This window comes from Lampris incognitus, chromosome 11 (genome assembly GCF_029633865.1).
Source record: "Lampris incognitus isolate fLamInc1 chromosome 11, fLamInc1.hap2, whole genome shotgun sequence".
Classification (NCBI taxonomy): domain Eukaryota; kingdom Metazoa; phylum Chordata; class Actinopteri; order Lampriformes; family Lampridae; genus Lampris; species Lampris incognitus.
Genome location: NC_079221.1, coordinates 42,132,353 through 42,146,201, shown reverse-complemented (window position 1 = coordinate 42,146,201; position 13,849 = coordinate 42,132,353). Strand labels below are relative to the sequence as shown.

Below are 13,849 nucleotides of genomic sequence, written 5' to 3'. Positions count from 1 at the left end.
CATTTCATTTTACACATGGGCCTGCACATTGTTTTTTTAATGACAATAAACTGAATAAAGTAGGATGAACCCATAGGCGTTTCTAGCCCATTTTTGGGGGTGTTGCAGCAACCCTAAATTGAACCCCAGCACCCCTAAAATTGAAGAGATTTTTTATTTTTGCTGTATTTCCATGTTTAATAAACTGAAGAAATGTCAAAACCATATCCAGTATATGGTTTAAACGTAATATTTTAACAACAAAAATACAGCACCCCCCATGCTTCGAAAATGGTTTGATCCACCCCCCCCCCCCCCCCCAAATTTATCTTGCCTGGCCGGCCAGCACTCTGGGTGCTCAGCACCCCTAAAGCTCTGATCCTAGAATCGCCCCTGGATGAACCTCTTAGAGGGCAGTGTCGTGGAGGTGTATTAGTGACTAAGGATATGGAAAACTCCACAGAAGTACAACATATTGGTGAGAAGGGCAAGAAGAGCAGGGTTTTTTTTTTTTAGTGTAGTCAAATCTGTAAAACAAGCCCAAAATCATAAATCTTAGTTTAGGAAAGAGCACTACTATCAAACCATCAAAACAAACAAACAAATAAATACATAAGTAAATGAAATGGCCCTTAGCGCTTCAACGTGCCCCACTGTCAGAGCTGTCATTCAAACACAAAAACCTTTACTAACTTCATACCTGTTCGATGGAGAGGCACAGCGGCAAAACTCGTTCAACAGGCAAATCTAACCAATTTGACTTGACCTTTTGAGATGACGGCAATTCACTAACGTTAATATTAGCATAAACCGAAAATACTGTCTTGCTCACACTTTCCTTGCCAAGGCTCAAAATTAGCACACTAACGCTAGCTAACAAATGTAGCCTAGTTATCCCTGGCGCTTAAGTTATCCAAGCAAATAAAACACCCAACTCATGCACCGCATATGTCCCTAATTGACTGCTATACTTTTCAAAATATCAAACAAGCATGAATTTAGTCTGACGGGGGGGGGGGGGGAGAAAAAATGGCACTCACTTATCACATCCACACTCTTCGACTTCCTAGCCGATGTGCTACAAGCCCACTCTGCGTTTGTGACACCGGGCAACCTCAGGAAGGAAATCCCAGACCGGCGTTTTTATTCAATCCCAATTGGCTATTATAGCCGGTTTACCTTTTGGTAGCCAATAGAGATGAGGGGAATTTGGCTTTAACCAATAAAAATCATCTAGTCCAGGCGGAAGTAGTTCCTCGACACCAATCAGATACGACCAAAATATGTGAAGGCGGGAGCTTAATCGTGTTTTTCCGGGACGTAATCGTCGTTGAAAATGGCTTCTTTGGACAGAGTCAAAGTGTTAGTTTTGGGAGATTCAGGTATTACCTGTTGCATATATACATTTATTCACATAGATTAGCGCATATCGTACGTGCGTGGTGTGTTTTACTCACTTGTCCGGTTAAGATCGCTTGCTGTCGCCGGCGGTCATAGCGCGCAGTAGGACGCCCAAATTTACCCAACTGACCCATTCAACTGACCCATCAGGCGTCGGCATTTAACGCCAAAGCTCAAAAGAGATGTAACGGTAACGCGTTACATTCGGGAAGTCAAAAAGAGGTATCACAGCAGGCGATCGTCGGTTTTTAACCATCGGCTTCTCCTCTCTTCTGCAGGTGTGGGGAAGTCCTCGCTGGTCCATCTGCTGTGTCAGAATCAGGTGTTAGGAAATCCATCATGGACTGTAGGCTGCTCTGTGGACGTACGGGTAAATACTTGTCGCATCCACTTGAAATGATGCAACGTGTTGTGTGGACCACCACGAGTTTCTTGTAACGAGGCACGATTACGCAGTGATTGAATAAATAATATGGATCTAGGCGGGAAGGGGGCTGTGGATGACGTAGTTAGTCGCTCAGTTTAAAAACAAAATGAAACATTGTAGCGAATTCGGGGGGGACAACGCAACCACAGGAACTGCCGCTACAATATATACATTCAGTTAACATGTAACCCTTAATTCGCCCTGCCTTTTTAAGATTGATCATTCTATATTCTACGATCAGTCAATGACAGTATTTAATGACAGGTCCATGACTACAAGGAGGGTACCCCAGAGGAGAAGACCTTCTACATTGAACTCTGGGATGTCGGGGGGTCTGTTGGCAGTGCAAGTAGTGTCAAAAGCACCAGAGCAGTTTTCTATAATTCAGTAAATGGTAAAGTAGAGTTCAGGTATTTTGACATTTATGAATATAAGATATAACACATATGAATCACTAACAGCTGTTTTGTTTTTGTATCTTACATCAGGTATTATATTGGTACATGACTTGACAAACAAGAAATCATCCCAGAATCTTTACCGTTGGTCACTTGAAGCCTTAAACAAAGACTCTTCTCCAACAGGCGTCATAGTCTCAAATGGGTAGGTATAGTAAGGAGTGTGTTTGTGTGTACAGCCATGTGTCTGTGTCTAAGTCTTGCTTGTTTTTCATAGGCTGGAGACTACACGTAATACACAATGATGCAACTTTGAATATAATTTCACGGTTGTTCTGTCTGAATTACCTCTCTCCATGGGGTAGTAATTGATTGTGCTCATACAAATAAGTCAGTTGTTTTCAGTATTTTGAGATAGCTGTGGTACAAGTTATTTCCTAATTTTGTTCTGAGCCAAAACGCCACACATTTTTTTATAGTTTACCTAAAGCCCATAGCAGCTGGCCAATAGAGGGCACTATACATTTAAAAATGAGTAGCCACTGTGGTTGCTCTTACTACTCTGTTAGCTCGACGTCTCATCCTCCTAAACTGGAAGAGAGCGGTGCCACCATCCCATACCAGATGGCTTAAAGAGATTATGTTTTACCTGAAGCTTGAAACAATCAAATTTCCATTGAAGGAGAATGCAAATAAATTTGAAAGAGTCTGGAGGCCTTTTCTTACCTACTATGATAACCTAACCCAAATAACAGACTGGGATAGTTCATAACCTAATCATTTCTTGGTTAGAGCAGAACTGTAGCAGTATAATTAAGAATAAGTTTAAATAGATAAAAATGAGTGAATTTTTTATTATTATTAATTTTTATTAATTTTTTTTTTCTTTCCCCCCTTGTCTGTGTTTATGTGAATGAGGTCATTGTATATCTGTCACATATTTATTTGTACTTGATGTCATTTCGGGGGATGTTGGGGGGGGGCATGTTAGGGAACAGGGGAGGGATGGGAATTATATTGTATTTATTTCATGATTGATTCTGTGATTTGTAAAATGCAAAATCCAATAAATATAAGTTTTAAAAAAGTAATAGCCACTAAAAATTACATTAGTTCAAGTTTCTATTTACTCACTTTCAGAGACTAGAAAGTGATTGAAAGGCTGATGTCTAAAATGTAACAAATATATTTTAGAGGTGTATTTTTTTTTCTAAATTGTTTTTCTAAATCTTCAAAGGCTTTACATTTAAATTTCAACATGGCCCCTGACCATCGTAAGCTCTGAGTACATTGTAGGTGTACATATTCATTGAAGGATATGATATTGTTTATGTGAGATACTGTATCACTTCTATTGTAATGTCTCTACTTTTCCTGGGAAGTCTGGATGTATCACCTTTGACCTAGTTCACTTAAAATCAGAATTTCTGCAATTTGAATTTGAGAGATTTTTATTTGAAGAGTAAATAAATACTATTTTAAGAACTCTAGTTGTGGTAATGTGTTTGACTCCTATATTATAGATAAGTCTCCCTATCGTAAACAATGGGAATAGTGTGAGTTTTGTTTTCCTCTCATTGTTGCCTGACTTGGACAGCTGTTTCAGAAGATGATATTCAAAATTGGGGCTAACAAAGGAGAAGCCACAGTTCCAAGGCAACACCCCACCCACAAATTACCTCCATCCATTCTCGCATGCTTTATTCTTTTCCCCGTGTAGTGACTATGACAGAGAGCAGTTTGCTGAGAACGCAGTACCCTTGCTGCTGATTGGCACCAAGTTTGACCAGATTCCAGACAACAAACGCAATGATGTCCTCACACGCACAGCATTCCTATCTGAAGATTTTAACGCGGAGGAGATCAACCTGGTAAGTTGTTTGCATTTCCGCATGGACTCTGAGGCCACTTGGAGCAAAAGCATGCAAGCTCTGAATAAAGGATGTAGTCAAACCTAAAACAAACCGTACATTAACCTCTCTGTCCTGTTGTTGTCACTGCTGTAGTAATAGGTGTCTAATTCTAAGGGGTAACATCTCCTGTCCACTTCTCCCCTTCTCTTGTTGCCGTCTTGTCTGAAAAGAGAAGGTGACTTCTCTTGGGGAAGGAATGTCTTGCTTTTTGCCATCGTTGCTAATATAAATATATATCATAAAACTATATGCTTTAATGGTATACCATTATGCTTAGTTCAAAACTAGTAAATTCTTTCCATTATTTTGCTGAGGCCTCAGCAAAATAATGCTGACAATTGAAAATAGTGCTGACAATTCTTACGACCATTGCTTGATAGGAATTGTAACTGCAGTGCCTGTGGACAGTGTACCTCAACACCAAAGTAACAATGACTCACACTATGGTAAAAAGATTATTTCATGTAACACAAAAGGGGTCACACTTACATGTCCATGTTGGTAAAACATCTTTTGTGAGCTAAAACAAAGATTATCACAACACAGACCCTCCATAAACATTACCAAAAGAGGCACAGATATGGAGAAAATGCTAATGAAAAATGTATCTTTCTGGATCCAAATACATTAAGCCATAATCACCTAAATGTGGACTGTGAGGCCTCTTTTTTGATGGTTACCCTCTTTTTTTGCTGGCTATAAGCAACTTTTTTGTCAGGTGTCTATCTCTTCTTTGCACAGCCTTCTCAATGTTCCCTAGGTACATCACAGCACAGTTGTTTCAAATTACATATCCCATAATGTCTTTAATACTTGCATGTACATTATTCCAGAAAGGCTTTAGTTTAGTGTAGTTCCAGAAAATATGAGCATGGTTGGCCTCCAGGTGGCCACAGAGAATCCAACATGGTTGCTGGGTCTTTAGTTTCATGCTGTTGATCTGGGGTGTTATGAAGAACCTAATGAGATTCTTCCAACCAAACTCGCCATACTGGTGATTTAGTAGTAGTACACTGTCATACACATTTTATACCATCCTTCATCTGACATTTCTATATTAAGCTCTGATTCCCATAAAGTGTTGAGCTTCCTCTACTCAACCCCTAATGCTTTGTAGAAGCCTGAGATGACCCACTGCTCCAACGACCAGCTGAACCTTTCAGCCAGTCAGAATATATGCAAATTGTCCAAACTGCTGCTTCAACTCCTACAGCTTTAATAGTCATTTTATTCCACAGGCTTGCACTGGCTTTCTCCTTTCAACATTTCACACTACTTTAATCTTGTATTACTATTTTACTCCTTAGTACTCCTTTTCAGTATTTTACTACTTGATAATTCCTTTGTTGTGTATCTTACAGTTCTTTGTGGTTGCTTCAACTTCAATGGCTTTTGTGGTAATTCGCTGTGACCAGCAGCTTCACAGACTTATGCTGGCCTACTTGTTTACTTCAACATACTCTCAGCTATAAACTTCATCAACAAGTGGCAATGTTCGGTACTCAGTGTCTCTCACTGTGGTTGCTTCAACTCCTGCAACTTCAGCAGCCCTGACATGAACTTGAGAGTTGAACTGACTTCCTTCTTTCAACATTTCACAATACTTTCTCCAACACGCTCTACAATGCCTTGTACATGTTTAGACTCGTGTACTTCCACCGGCTTTAAGATGTTAACTTATCTCAAGCGTTAGCTGATTGGGTGCTTCAACCCCTATGGCCTTAGTTTCTTCCAACATTTCACACCATTTTTACTTTATTTTCATTTCTAACTTTTTGATTTGTAGACTTAATTTCCACATACGTTCATCTTAACTTCATTTTTACTTTAAAATGTTCTGCTACTTTGGCCATGTGTCTCGTTGCTCTGCTTGGCTGCTAAAACTGTTGTAGCTTTAGCTGCTCTTCTATTACCGTCCAACAGCTGGAGGAAAAATTGCATTGGCTTTCTTCCGTCAATATTTCACACTATTTTACTCTAATCCCATAAAAAGTGATGGTTTACATGAAAAGTTTAAACACCATTTCAGCTGTTTTCAGCCAGCCTACAGAGTTTCTTCAGGAACTGTACTTTTCTAGTTATGTCTGAGATCCCTTCTGGTGTCGCCCAAGAAAAAGAATATTGACTGTGTTCTCACCATTATCTATTTTACATTGTCAATCACAGATCATAACATTATCGTAATGTTTCTTAGTACTCTGATTATTCTAGACTGTTAGTTTGAAGTTTGGCTGATGTAATAACTCGTTCCTCAGGACTGCACCAACCCGAGGTATCTTGCTGCGGGTACGTCAAATGCAGTGAAGCTGAGCCGGTTCTTTGACAAGGTGAGAAACCCAGACTGCAGTCATGCCACTTGTAAATGCAGTCTTTCTCTGCAGAAAAGGCCCTCGAAACGACATACGTTGTATCAGTGGAGAATTCTCTGTTTTACTACAAATGCACTGTGGCCTGGAACGACTAAAAGGAGGGCAAGCCATTAACTGGGGGAACTCTTTGACCTGGAGAATGTACGAATCATGAAGATTCAAGCAAACAATATTTTAAGGAAGTGAACTTAGAGTAAACATGATTACTGTTATGCATGGTGAGAATGCAGCAGAGTTTTTCCATTTTCTCTGTTCCTGTGTTTGTTTATTTTTGCATGTTTAGCATGCAGGACTTGTTTGTATGTTTTGTGTCAGGGTTTTCATATATAGTCTGAAAATAAAGATTGAAATGTGCTCGGTTATTTTGAAAGCGCTGTCATGGGGCATTGCATTTGCATTATGGTTGTTCCATCAAATCCTTCAGGACCTTGTCTAATTCCTGAATTTGGATAAGAGACCCCCCTACTAAGATCATTGTAAATAAATGTTCTTAAAGATCACTGCTCATAAAAGCTATCCTTTCCGTGTGTTTCAATAAATTTTTGGACATTACAGAAGACACACCCCATGTGCTAGTGTCCCAATTCCTTCTTAATTGCATATCTGTGTGTGCAAGATGCTCATGAACCCGATTAGTAATGGACCTGTTTTTTTTTTTTAAGAATCTAGAGGTTTTTACTAAAACAGGTAATCCCAAATTTCAAACCTTTACAATGTATCTCGGTGTACCATGTGAGCAGATTTGTTTATTTGAAAACTAACTTGGCAAGTAAGAGAGTCTGATTTCATTTCCCCCGATGGAGTAGATCAATGTTTCAAAGGACTGCTTTTAGTGTTCGCACATTTTTTGTAACTAGTGGTGTGTGTGTGTGTGTGTTCAGCACCAAAGATCACATTGAAACACCCAACTACCGTGATGTAACCCCACCTTTCATAAATTTAACAGGTCATTGAGAAGAGATACACAAGAGATGCAAGCCAGGTAAGATTTCGGTTTGGTTTCTTGTTTTGCTCTTTGCCAGTATCCTAAATAATAAAACAACGCAGTTCGATGTTCCCACAATAATCTGAAATAAACTTCTCCTCTCTCTCATTCTCTGCAGATTGCAGGTTTCACCGACAGGAAGCGATTCAATTTCAAAAGCTTGCACTATGACTGACAGACCATCTCTACTACTGCAGTGGTCTGTGGTCTGAGCTGGAGCACAGTGAGTGGGCTTTGCCGAGCACAGTGGGCTTTGCCGCACTGCAACCATCATTTCTTTCCACACATACTTTCAGTGTTTACTTTCTTTCTGCCTACCATGTCCCTCCCACTCCACTCTCCCACTTAATTCTAGAGGTTCTTTTTCTGAAGAAATGTAATTTTGAAAGTTGAAATGTGAATTGTGCTTAAGAGAATGCAAGTGAGAGAGATGGGAACATTCAACAGATGTACAGAGTGATTCAATACTAAAGATATTAACAACATTTTTTATTCAAGATTTGACAATTGCACTCAATGCAGTATTTGCTATATTAGCAATTTGATTCTGTATTTTTTCAGCGCATATTTTCAACTTAAAAATGTTCTTAGAACAAAGGGTTGAATAAAAAGTGACAATTTAACAAACATATACTGTGTTGCTTAATAATTCCTGAGTAAATGACAAAAGGGTAATACCCATGGGTTTTTCTTATGGCTGCTCAAAGCAACATAGCCTAGTCAGCCCATCACTTTTTTAATCCAGGAAATAAAGTAAAAGATTTTCATAAAGGCTTGTGGGTAGTTGGGGTTACTACAATCATTTTCCCGTGTAAAAGCAGAAAGTCCCTGTGGCTTGCCGTTGCAAAGAAGAGGTCCGCCTGAGTCACCCTAGAAAAATAAAGGCAAAATAATGATGAAAAACCACAGATCTTTTTTTAGGAGTAAACAGAGAAATGGTTATGTTCCTTTTAATATCAACATATTGATTATGCCATGGGCATTAAAACAGCTTTCAAGGGGTTTAGGATACTTGCACTCAATTGAATACCTTTAGCCTTAGATGGGATTTGATGGTGCAACCTCACACTACTAAAGTGTGGATATAGGATTCAAATACGTCTGTTCATTTACCTGGCAGATCCCCTCCTTTTTGTCAGTTCGGGTGCATATCATTTGGTCACTCAAGAAGGATATGCCCCATTTATTCTTGCACTCAAAGTTGAATTGTATCTTGACTTTTGCCTCCTTCAGAACATCTGATGCTGGCATGTGGGCTTTACCTACAGTTCTGCCCCAGCCAGCAACAGTGCAATTGATGTTGGCTGGGATTTTGCCATTTTTCTTAGGTAGATCGATGGTTTTCACATACTTGTTCAGTTTAGCAGGGGTCTTCAGCTGTGAAAGCAAACAAACAAGCACTAATTTCTGTCCTTTTTTTTAAGAGTATGAATTTGCAGAACTGTCTTAATCTGCCTGTTTTGATTTTGCTGTCGCACGAGTGTATAAACACAAGTGGAAAGTATTTGCCCATCTGTCAAATGTTAAAGTGGATTGTTCATTTTTTTTAACCATACAGAGAACAGGCAAGAGATTAAGTGGAAGTTGCTGTCCAATTTTTTTTGCTGTTTTTTGTTTAGCATTTAGATTTCACCTTTTTTTCCACCACTGACTTTACCTTAAGTAACATAATATCATAACTGCATTTGCAGGTGTAGTTAGGATGTGGATGGTACTCAGCCACTTGGATCCTTTGCTGGCTTTTCTCGGCCTTGGTTATGTTATGTGCTCCAAGTACCGCCACCAGGGCAGGGCTGCAATATTGTAATGGATTCAACATATTATTTTTCTGCTTCATAATTTCACTGTAGGTTTAGTCAGATTAATCTCTACAAATGTTCAGTGGCATTAGAAAGTTTGTGAACCCTTTAAACTGTTGTGTGTTTCTGCATAAATGACCTACATTGTGATCAGATCTTCATCGAAGTCCTAAAACTAGATATAGAACTGAATTAAACAAATAACACAAAAATACACTCGTTTGTTTTTAGCAAAATTATCCAACTATTTTCTTTGTTGGAATAAGTATGTGAATCTTTCATGTGCCTTCAGTAACTCACACCTGACTATCATCCTATTGATTGAAACACCTGAGTCCAATTACCCCTTTAAATGAACTGGTAATACCTAGAGGATCAAACTTTCTCCAACGAAGACATTTATTCTTGGATCATTTTGCTCAATAAATAAATGAAAGTAGAATTTTTGTGTTATTTATTTGTGTTATTTTTAAATACGATCTGACCCTACATGAAAATCTTATCACATTTTAGGTCACGTTTATGCAGCAATACAGACAAATCTAAAGGGTTCATGAACTTTCTAGTGCCACTGTATATGAGAAAAACTTACTGTTTGCAATGTGCTGAGGTTAGAACGAAGTCCTTCCGAACGAGTATGCCCCCACAAGTATGCGATTTTCCAATCTGCAGTGACACCATGTAGGGTCTGGAATGGGGCTTGGCGACCCTACCACCCACTATACCACTTGCAGCAGCACCTGACAGAACAGAAGAGTCCGAAGTAATCATCAGAGGATTATGTAAGAAACAGGAGAATCTATATGTTATCTGTACAGCATCATGGAGCCCCAAGAAATACTGTGATTATGACCTACTTACAAAACTACCAAAGCAGAATTCATAATATAGCATGTAAGTTTGAATTCCAATAAACAAGTTATAAATTTTGGAAAATAGTAAGTAATTACTTGACCAATATTATCAACATAGTTCTTCGAATTGTCACTCGTCTCATTTATACTAGCAACAGTTTTGCAATTTTGCAATCTTTTTTTTTTGTTGTACCGTCTAGAGTCCGAGCCTTGCCCTTCATCCACATTAGAGATTAGTTATTACCTAAAGCTGAGCTCTTACCAGTGAAGAGGAGTAGCTGAAGAAGTAAAGTACTGAAGGGTGCCATGACTAGCTGCGCAGTGGTACAAGCTGAGCAGTTTGACTGCTCTGTCTCGCCAGTGCAGCTTTTGTACCTTGGAACTATCACAACGGAAACTTTGGTGGCTTTTGTTATCGAGATGCAAATTGCAAAGGGGGGAGATCAGAGGTAAAAACGATCACACCTTTTCACAGCAGCATTTCCATTAGTAGATCAACCTTGAAAAATGCCTGCCACAAGTAAGACCTGATAAGTCAACAAGCCCATTCTGTGAATTTGTTGAAACAAATATGCATGCTTTTGGCGGCAGTATTATAAGATGTTGGTAAATTGTGTTAATCCATCTTTGTCTCATTGCTCATCTCCACTTGCTGTGCATTTGCAATTGTACAGGCGTAATTAGCTCAAAAAATAAATAAATGCATGCAGGTACATGTTTATATTAGATTTAAAGGTGAGCTTTAAGGTTTTTGATGAAGTTCAATTTGTTCTACCATTTATAGTAAACAGCCTAAAAGCTAAGAGCCTTGACTACTGGTCCTTTCTATTGGCTTCCTCATCATATTCTTCATATATTTTATAATTCCATTATAATTCTGTTGTCCTCTTTCAGTGTTGTATTCTGTAAATTGTGTACACACAACATCCATTGCACATTGTCCATCTTGGGAGAGAGATCCCTCCTCTGGTGCTCTCCCTGAGGTTTCTTCCTATTTCTTTCTCCCTGTTAAAGGGTTTTTTAGGGAGTTGTTCCTTATCCAATGCGAGGGTCTAAGGACAGGCTGTTGTGTTGCTTATAAAGCCCCCTGAGGCAAATTTGTAATTTGTGATAATGGGCTATACAAATAAATTTGACTTGCTTTGACTATATCTTTCAGGATAATGACAGCCATGTGAATACTGGGACGGCATCCAGCGCTGTCCACCGTCCATATGGTTAGTTGTTGTGTCAGGAAGTTATTGTGTCACAATGTAAAATTTTGCCAAATCATTATGCGGATTGACAAGACCATACCGGATCAGTCAAGGCCCGGGTTAACAACGACAGCCATCGGTGCTGTGCCCTCACAGGGTACCAACGGAGACTATCAAATCCGCAGTGGTGACCCCTGGGAAACAGGGAACAAGCCGAAAGAAGAAGAAGAGTGCCTTTCAGGGCGGCATGGTGGCGCAGTGGTTAGCGCAGTCACCTCACAGCAAGAAGGTACTGGGTTTGAGCCCCAGGGTAGTCCAACCTTCGGGATCGTCCCGGGTCATCCTCTGTGTGGAGTTTGCATATTCTCCCTGTGGCTGCGTGGGTTTCCTCCGGGTGCTCCGGTTTCCTCCCACAGTCCAAAGACATGTAGGTCAGGTGAATCGGCCGTACTAGATTGTCCCTAGGTGTGAATGTTTGTGTGTGGGCCCTGTGATGGCCTGGCAGTCTGTCCATGGTGTCTCCCCACCTGCCGCCCAATGACTGCTGGGATAGACGCCAATATCCCCGCGACCCTGAATAGGATAAGCGGTTTGGATAATGGATGGATGGATATTGCCTTTCAGACTGTTGGCAGAACAGGATAAAATGTACCAATACATTACAACAAACACCTAAAACAGCCCACAGCTGACAAGTTCAATTAAAAAATTAAACTAAATTAAGCGCTTTGAGTGTCTAGAAAAGCGCTATATAAATGTAATGATTATCATTATTATTATTATCACTGAAGTGTGTTGTGTAGGAGTATGAATTCTAATGTGCTTAGCTGATTCATTTGTGGTCACATTTAGCCTTAAGTGTAGGTGCAGAACTGAGATGTTCCATAGACTTTCAGTGGAACAATGGAAACCACAAACAAACGAATCATTGAATATACAGGCCATTTAAGTTAGACATGTTTCCAAAAAGAATGGGGGAACATTCACACACATGCATACAGGCACACACAAATGATATGAATACTGGACGTTTCCAAACCTTTGCAATGTGTAAAAGTGTATTTTGTGCCCATAGCTTCAAAAATCTGCATTGTGAGACCAGCTATGTTATATGGTTTGGAGACGGTGGCACTGACAAAAAGACAGGAGACGGAACTGGAGGTGGCAGAGTTGAAGATGCTAAGATTTAAATTGGGACTGACGAAGAAGAACAGGATTAGGAATGAGTATATTAGAGGGACAGCTCAGGTTGGACGGTTTGGAGACAAAGCAAGAGAGACAAGATTGAGATGGTTAGGACATGTGTGGAGGAGAGATGCTGGGTGTATCTGGAGAAGAATGCTGAATATGGAGCTGGCAGGGAAGAGGAAAAGAAGAAGGCCAAAGAGGAGGTTTATGGATGTGGTGAGGGAGGACATGCAGGTGGCTGGCATGACAGAGGAAGATGCAGAGGACAGGAAGAAATGGGAATGGAGGATCCACTGTGGCAACCCCTAAAGGGAGCAGCCAAAAGTAGTAGTAGCTTCAAAAATCTGAATCCATGAATCCTGTTGGTCATACTGCAGCAATGACGGTTATACACTAAGCATAATGAATAATATCACAGGATCCACCTATCTATCATTGTTCAAGGAATTTCACTGCATAAACTTTCAAATTGTGAGACATGTTAGACTATCAAGTGCTTCTGGCAGGTATTTTGTCTATTATTTGAATAATTCTGGGGCGGCACAGTGATGCAGTGATTAGTGCAGTCACCTCACAGCAAAAAGGTCCTGGGTTCGAGCCCCAGGGTAGTCCAACCTTGAGGGACGTCTCGGGTCATCCTCTGTGTGGAGTTTGCATGTTCTCCCCATGTCTGCGTGGGTTTCCTCCCAGTCCAAAGACATGTAGATCAGGTGAATCGGCCGTACTAAATTGCCCTGTGATGGTCTGGCGGCCTGTCCACAGTGTCTCCCCACCAGCTGCCCAATGACTGCTGGGATAGGCTTCAGCATCCCCGCGACCCTGAGAGCAGGATAAGCGATTTGGATAACGGATGGATGGAATGGATGAATAATTCTGTAAAAGTGGATTTGTCCCATGTCTTACAGTACATACCGGCCTGTCGATATGTCAATACTGTGACCTTTATGTGTCCAGTGTTTGTGTGCTCAATTTGTTCTGGTGTCAACACCAAAGCCAAATTGAGGTAGAAAGACTAGATAATCGTCTTCTTCTTTTGGCTTGTTCCCTTTTTCCCAGGGGTCGCCACAACGGATTTGATGGTTTCCATCGGTACCCTGTGAGGGCACAGCACTGATGGCAGTCATTGTTAACCCGGGCCTTGACCGATCCGGTATGGTCTTGTCAATCCACATAATGATTTGGCAAAATTTTACATTGGATGCCCTTCCTGACACATCCACTAACCCTATGGACGGGGACCCAGGTAAAGCGCCGGATGCCATCCCAGTATTCATGGACTTGCGCCCATGTCTGTCGCCATAGAAAGATTAGATAATATAATACATAAACTATATTATAAG

The 13,849-nt window shown here is 40.3% G+C and overlaps 3 protein-coding genes across 6 annotated transcripts in view; 1 reads left to right on the top strand and 2 right to left on the bottom strand.

Annotated features, from left to right (window-relative positions):
* The window catches only part of gtf2e1 (general transcription factor IIE, polypeptide 1, alpha), a 25,872-nt gene extending 24,221 nt beyond the window's left edge, over positions 1-1,651 (bottom strand). Inside the window, exon 1 of one of the 2 annotated variants that reach the window (XM_056289033.1) lies at positions 1,437-1,651. The gene's annotated coding sequence lies outside the window, so the exon portion shown is untranslated. Of the gene's footprint in view, positions 1-1,019; positions 1,069-1,436 lie in introns of those variants that run through there. The other variant, XM_056289032.1, reaches the window with a different exon arrangement.
* Positions 1,272-13,849, top strand: rabl3 (RAB, member of RAS oncogene family-like 3). Of its 2 annotated transcripts, XM_056289037.1 has the most exons (9): positions 1,272-1,361; positions 1,659-1,750; positions 2,072-2,201; positions 2,296-2,410; positions 3,926-4,076; positions 6,374-6,445; positions 7,434-7,469; positions 7,591-7,695; positions 13,566-13,849. In XM_056289037.1, exons 1-8 carry the CDS (start codon positions 1,316-1,318, stop codon positions 7,645-7,647), a joined length of 699 nt encoding a protein of 232 aa, XP_056145012.1. In that variant the 5' UTR covers positions 1,272-1,315; the 3' UTR covers positions 7,648-7,695; positions 13,566-13,849. The 2 variants fall into 2 exon arrangements, with proteins under 2 accessions (XP_056145012.1, XP_056145011.1); XM_056289036.1 differs by lacking the exon at positions 13,566-13,849 and having other exon boundaries at positions 7,591-7,725.
* LOC130120481 (mast cell protease 1A-like) lies at positions 8,177-10,568 on the bottom strand. 2 transcript variants are annotated; one of them, XM_056289035.1, is made up of 5 exons: positions 10,319-10,568; positions 9,864-10,011; positions 9,130-9,265; positions 8,586-8,849; positions 8,177-8,342 (listed from the first exon to the last, which is right to left on the bottom strand). In XM_056289035.1, exons 1-5 carry the CDS (start codon positions 10,350-10,352, stop codon positions 8,193-8,195), a joined length of 732 nt encoding a protein of 243 aa, XP_056145010.1. In that variant the 5' UTR covers positions 10,353-10,568; the 3' UTR covers positions 8,177-8,192. The 2 variants fall into 2 exon arrangements, with proteins under 2 accessions (XP_056145010.1, XP_056145009.1); XM_056289034.1 differs by having other exon boundaries at positions 10,388-10,568.

Bases quoted from the DNA above. Each gene is read 5' to 3' on its own strand.
- rabl3 (XM_056289037.1), top strand. From the start codon at position 1,316: ATGGCTTCTTTGGACAGAGTCAAAGTGTTAGTTTTGGGAGATTCAG. The intron at 6,446-7,433 runs GTGAGAAACCCA...TAAATTTAACAG, and splicing joins TGAGCCGGTTCTTTGACAAG to GTCATTGAGAAGAGATACAC. The intron at 7,470-7,590 runs GTAAGATTTCGG...CATTCTCTGCAG, and splicing joins ACACAAGAGATGCAAGCCAG to ATTGCAGGTTTCACCGACAG.
- LOC130120481 (XM_056289034.1), bottom strand. From the start codon at position 10,433: ATGGCACCCTTCAGTACTTTACTTCTTCAGCTACTCCTCTTCACTG. The intron at 10,012-10,387 runs GTAAGAGCTCAG...CTGTTCTGTCAG, and splicing joins TCAGCTACTCCTCTTCACTG to GTGCTGCTGCAAGTGGTATA. The intron at 8,343-8,585 runs GTAAATGAACAG...TTATTTTTCTAG, and splicing joins AAAAGGAGGGGATCTGCCAG to GGTGACTCAGGCGGACCTCT.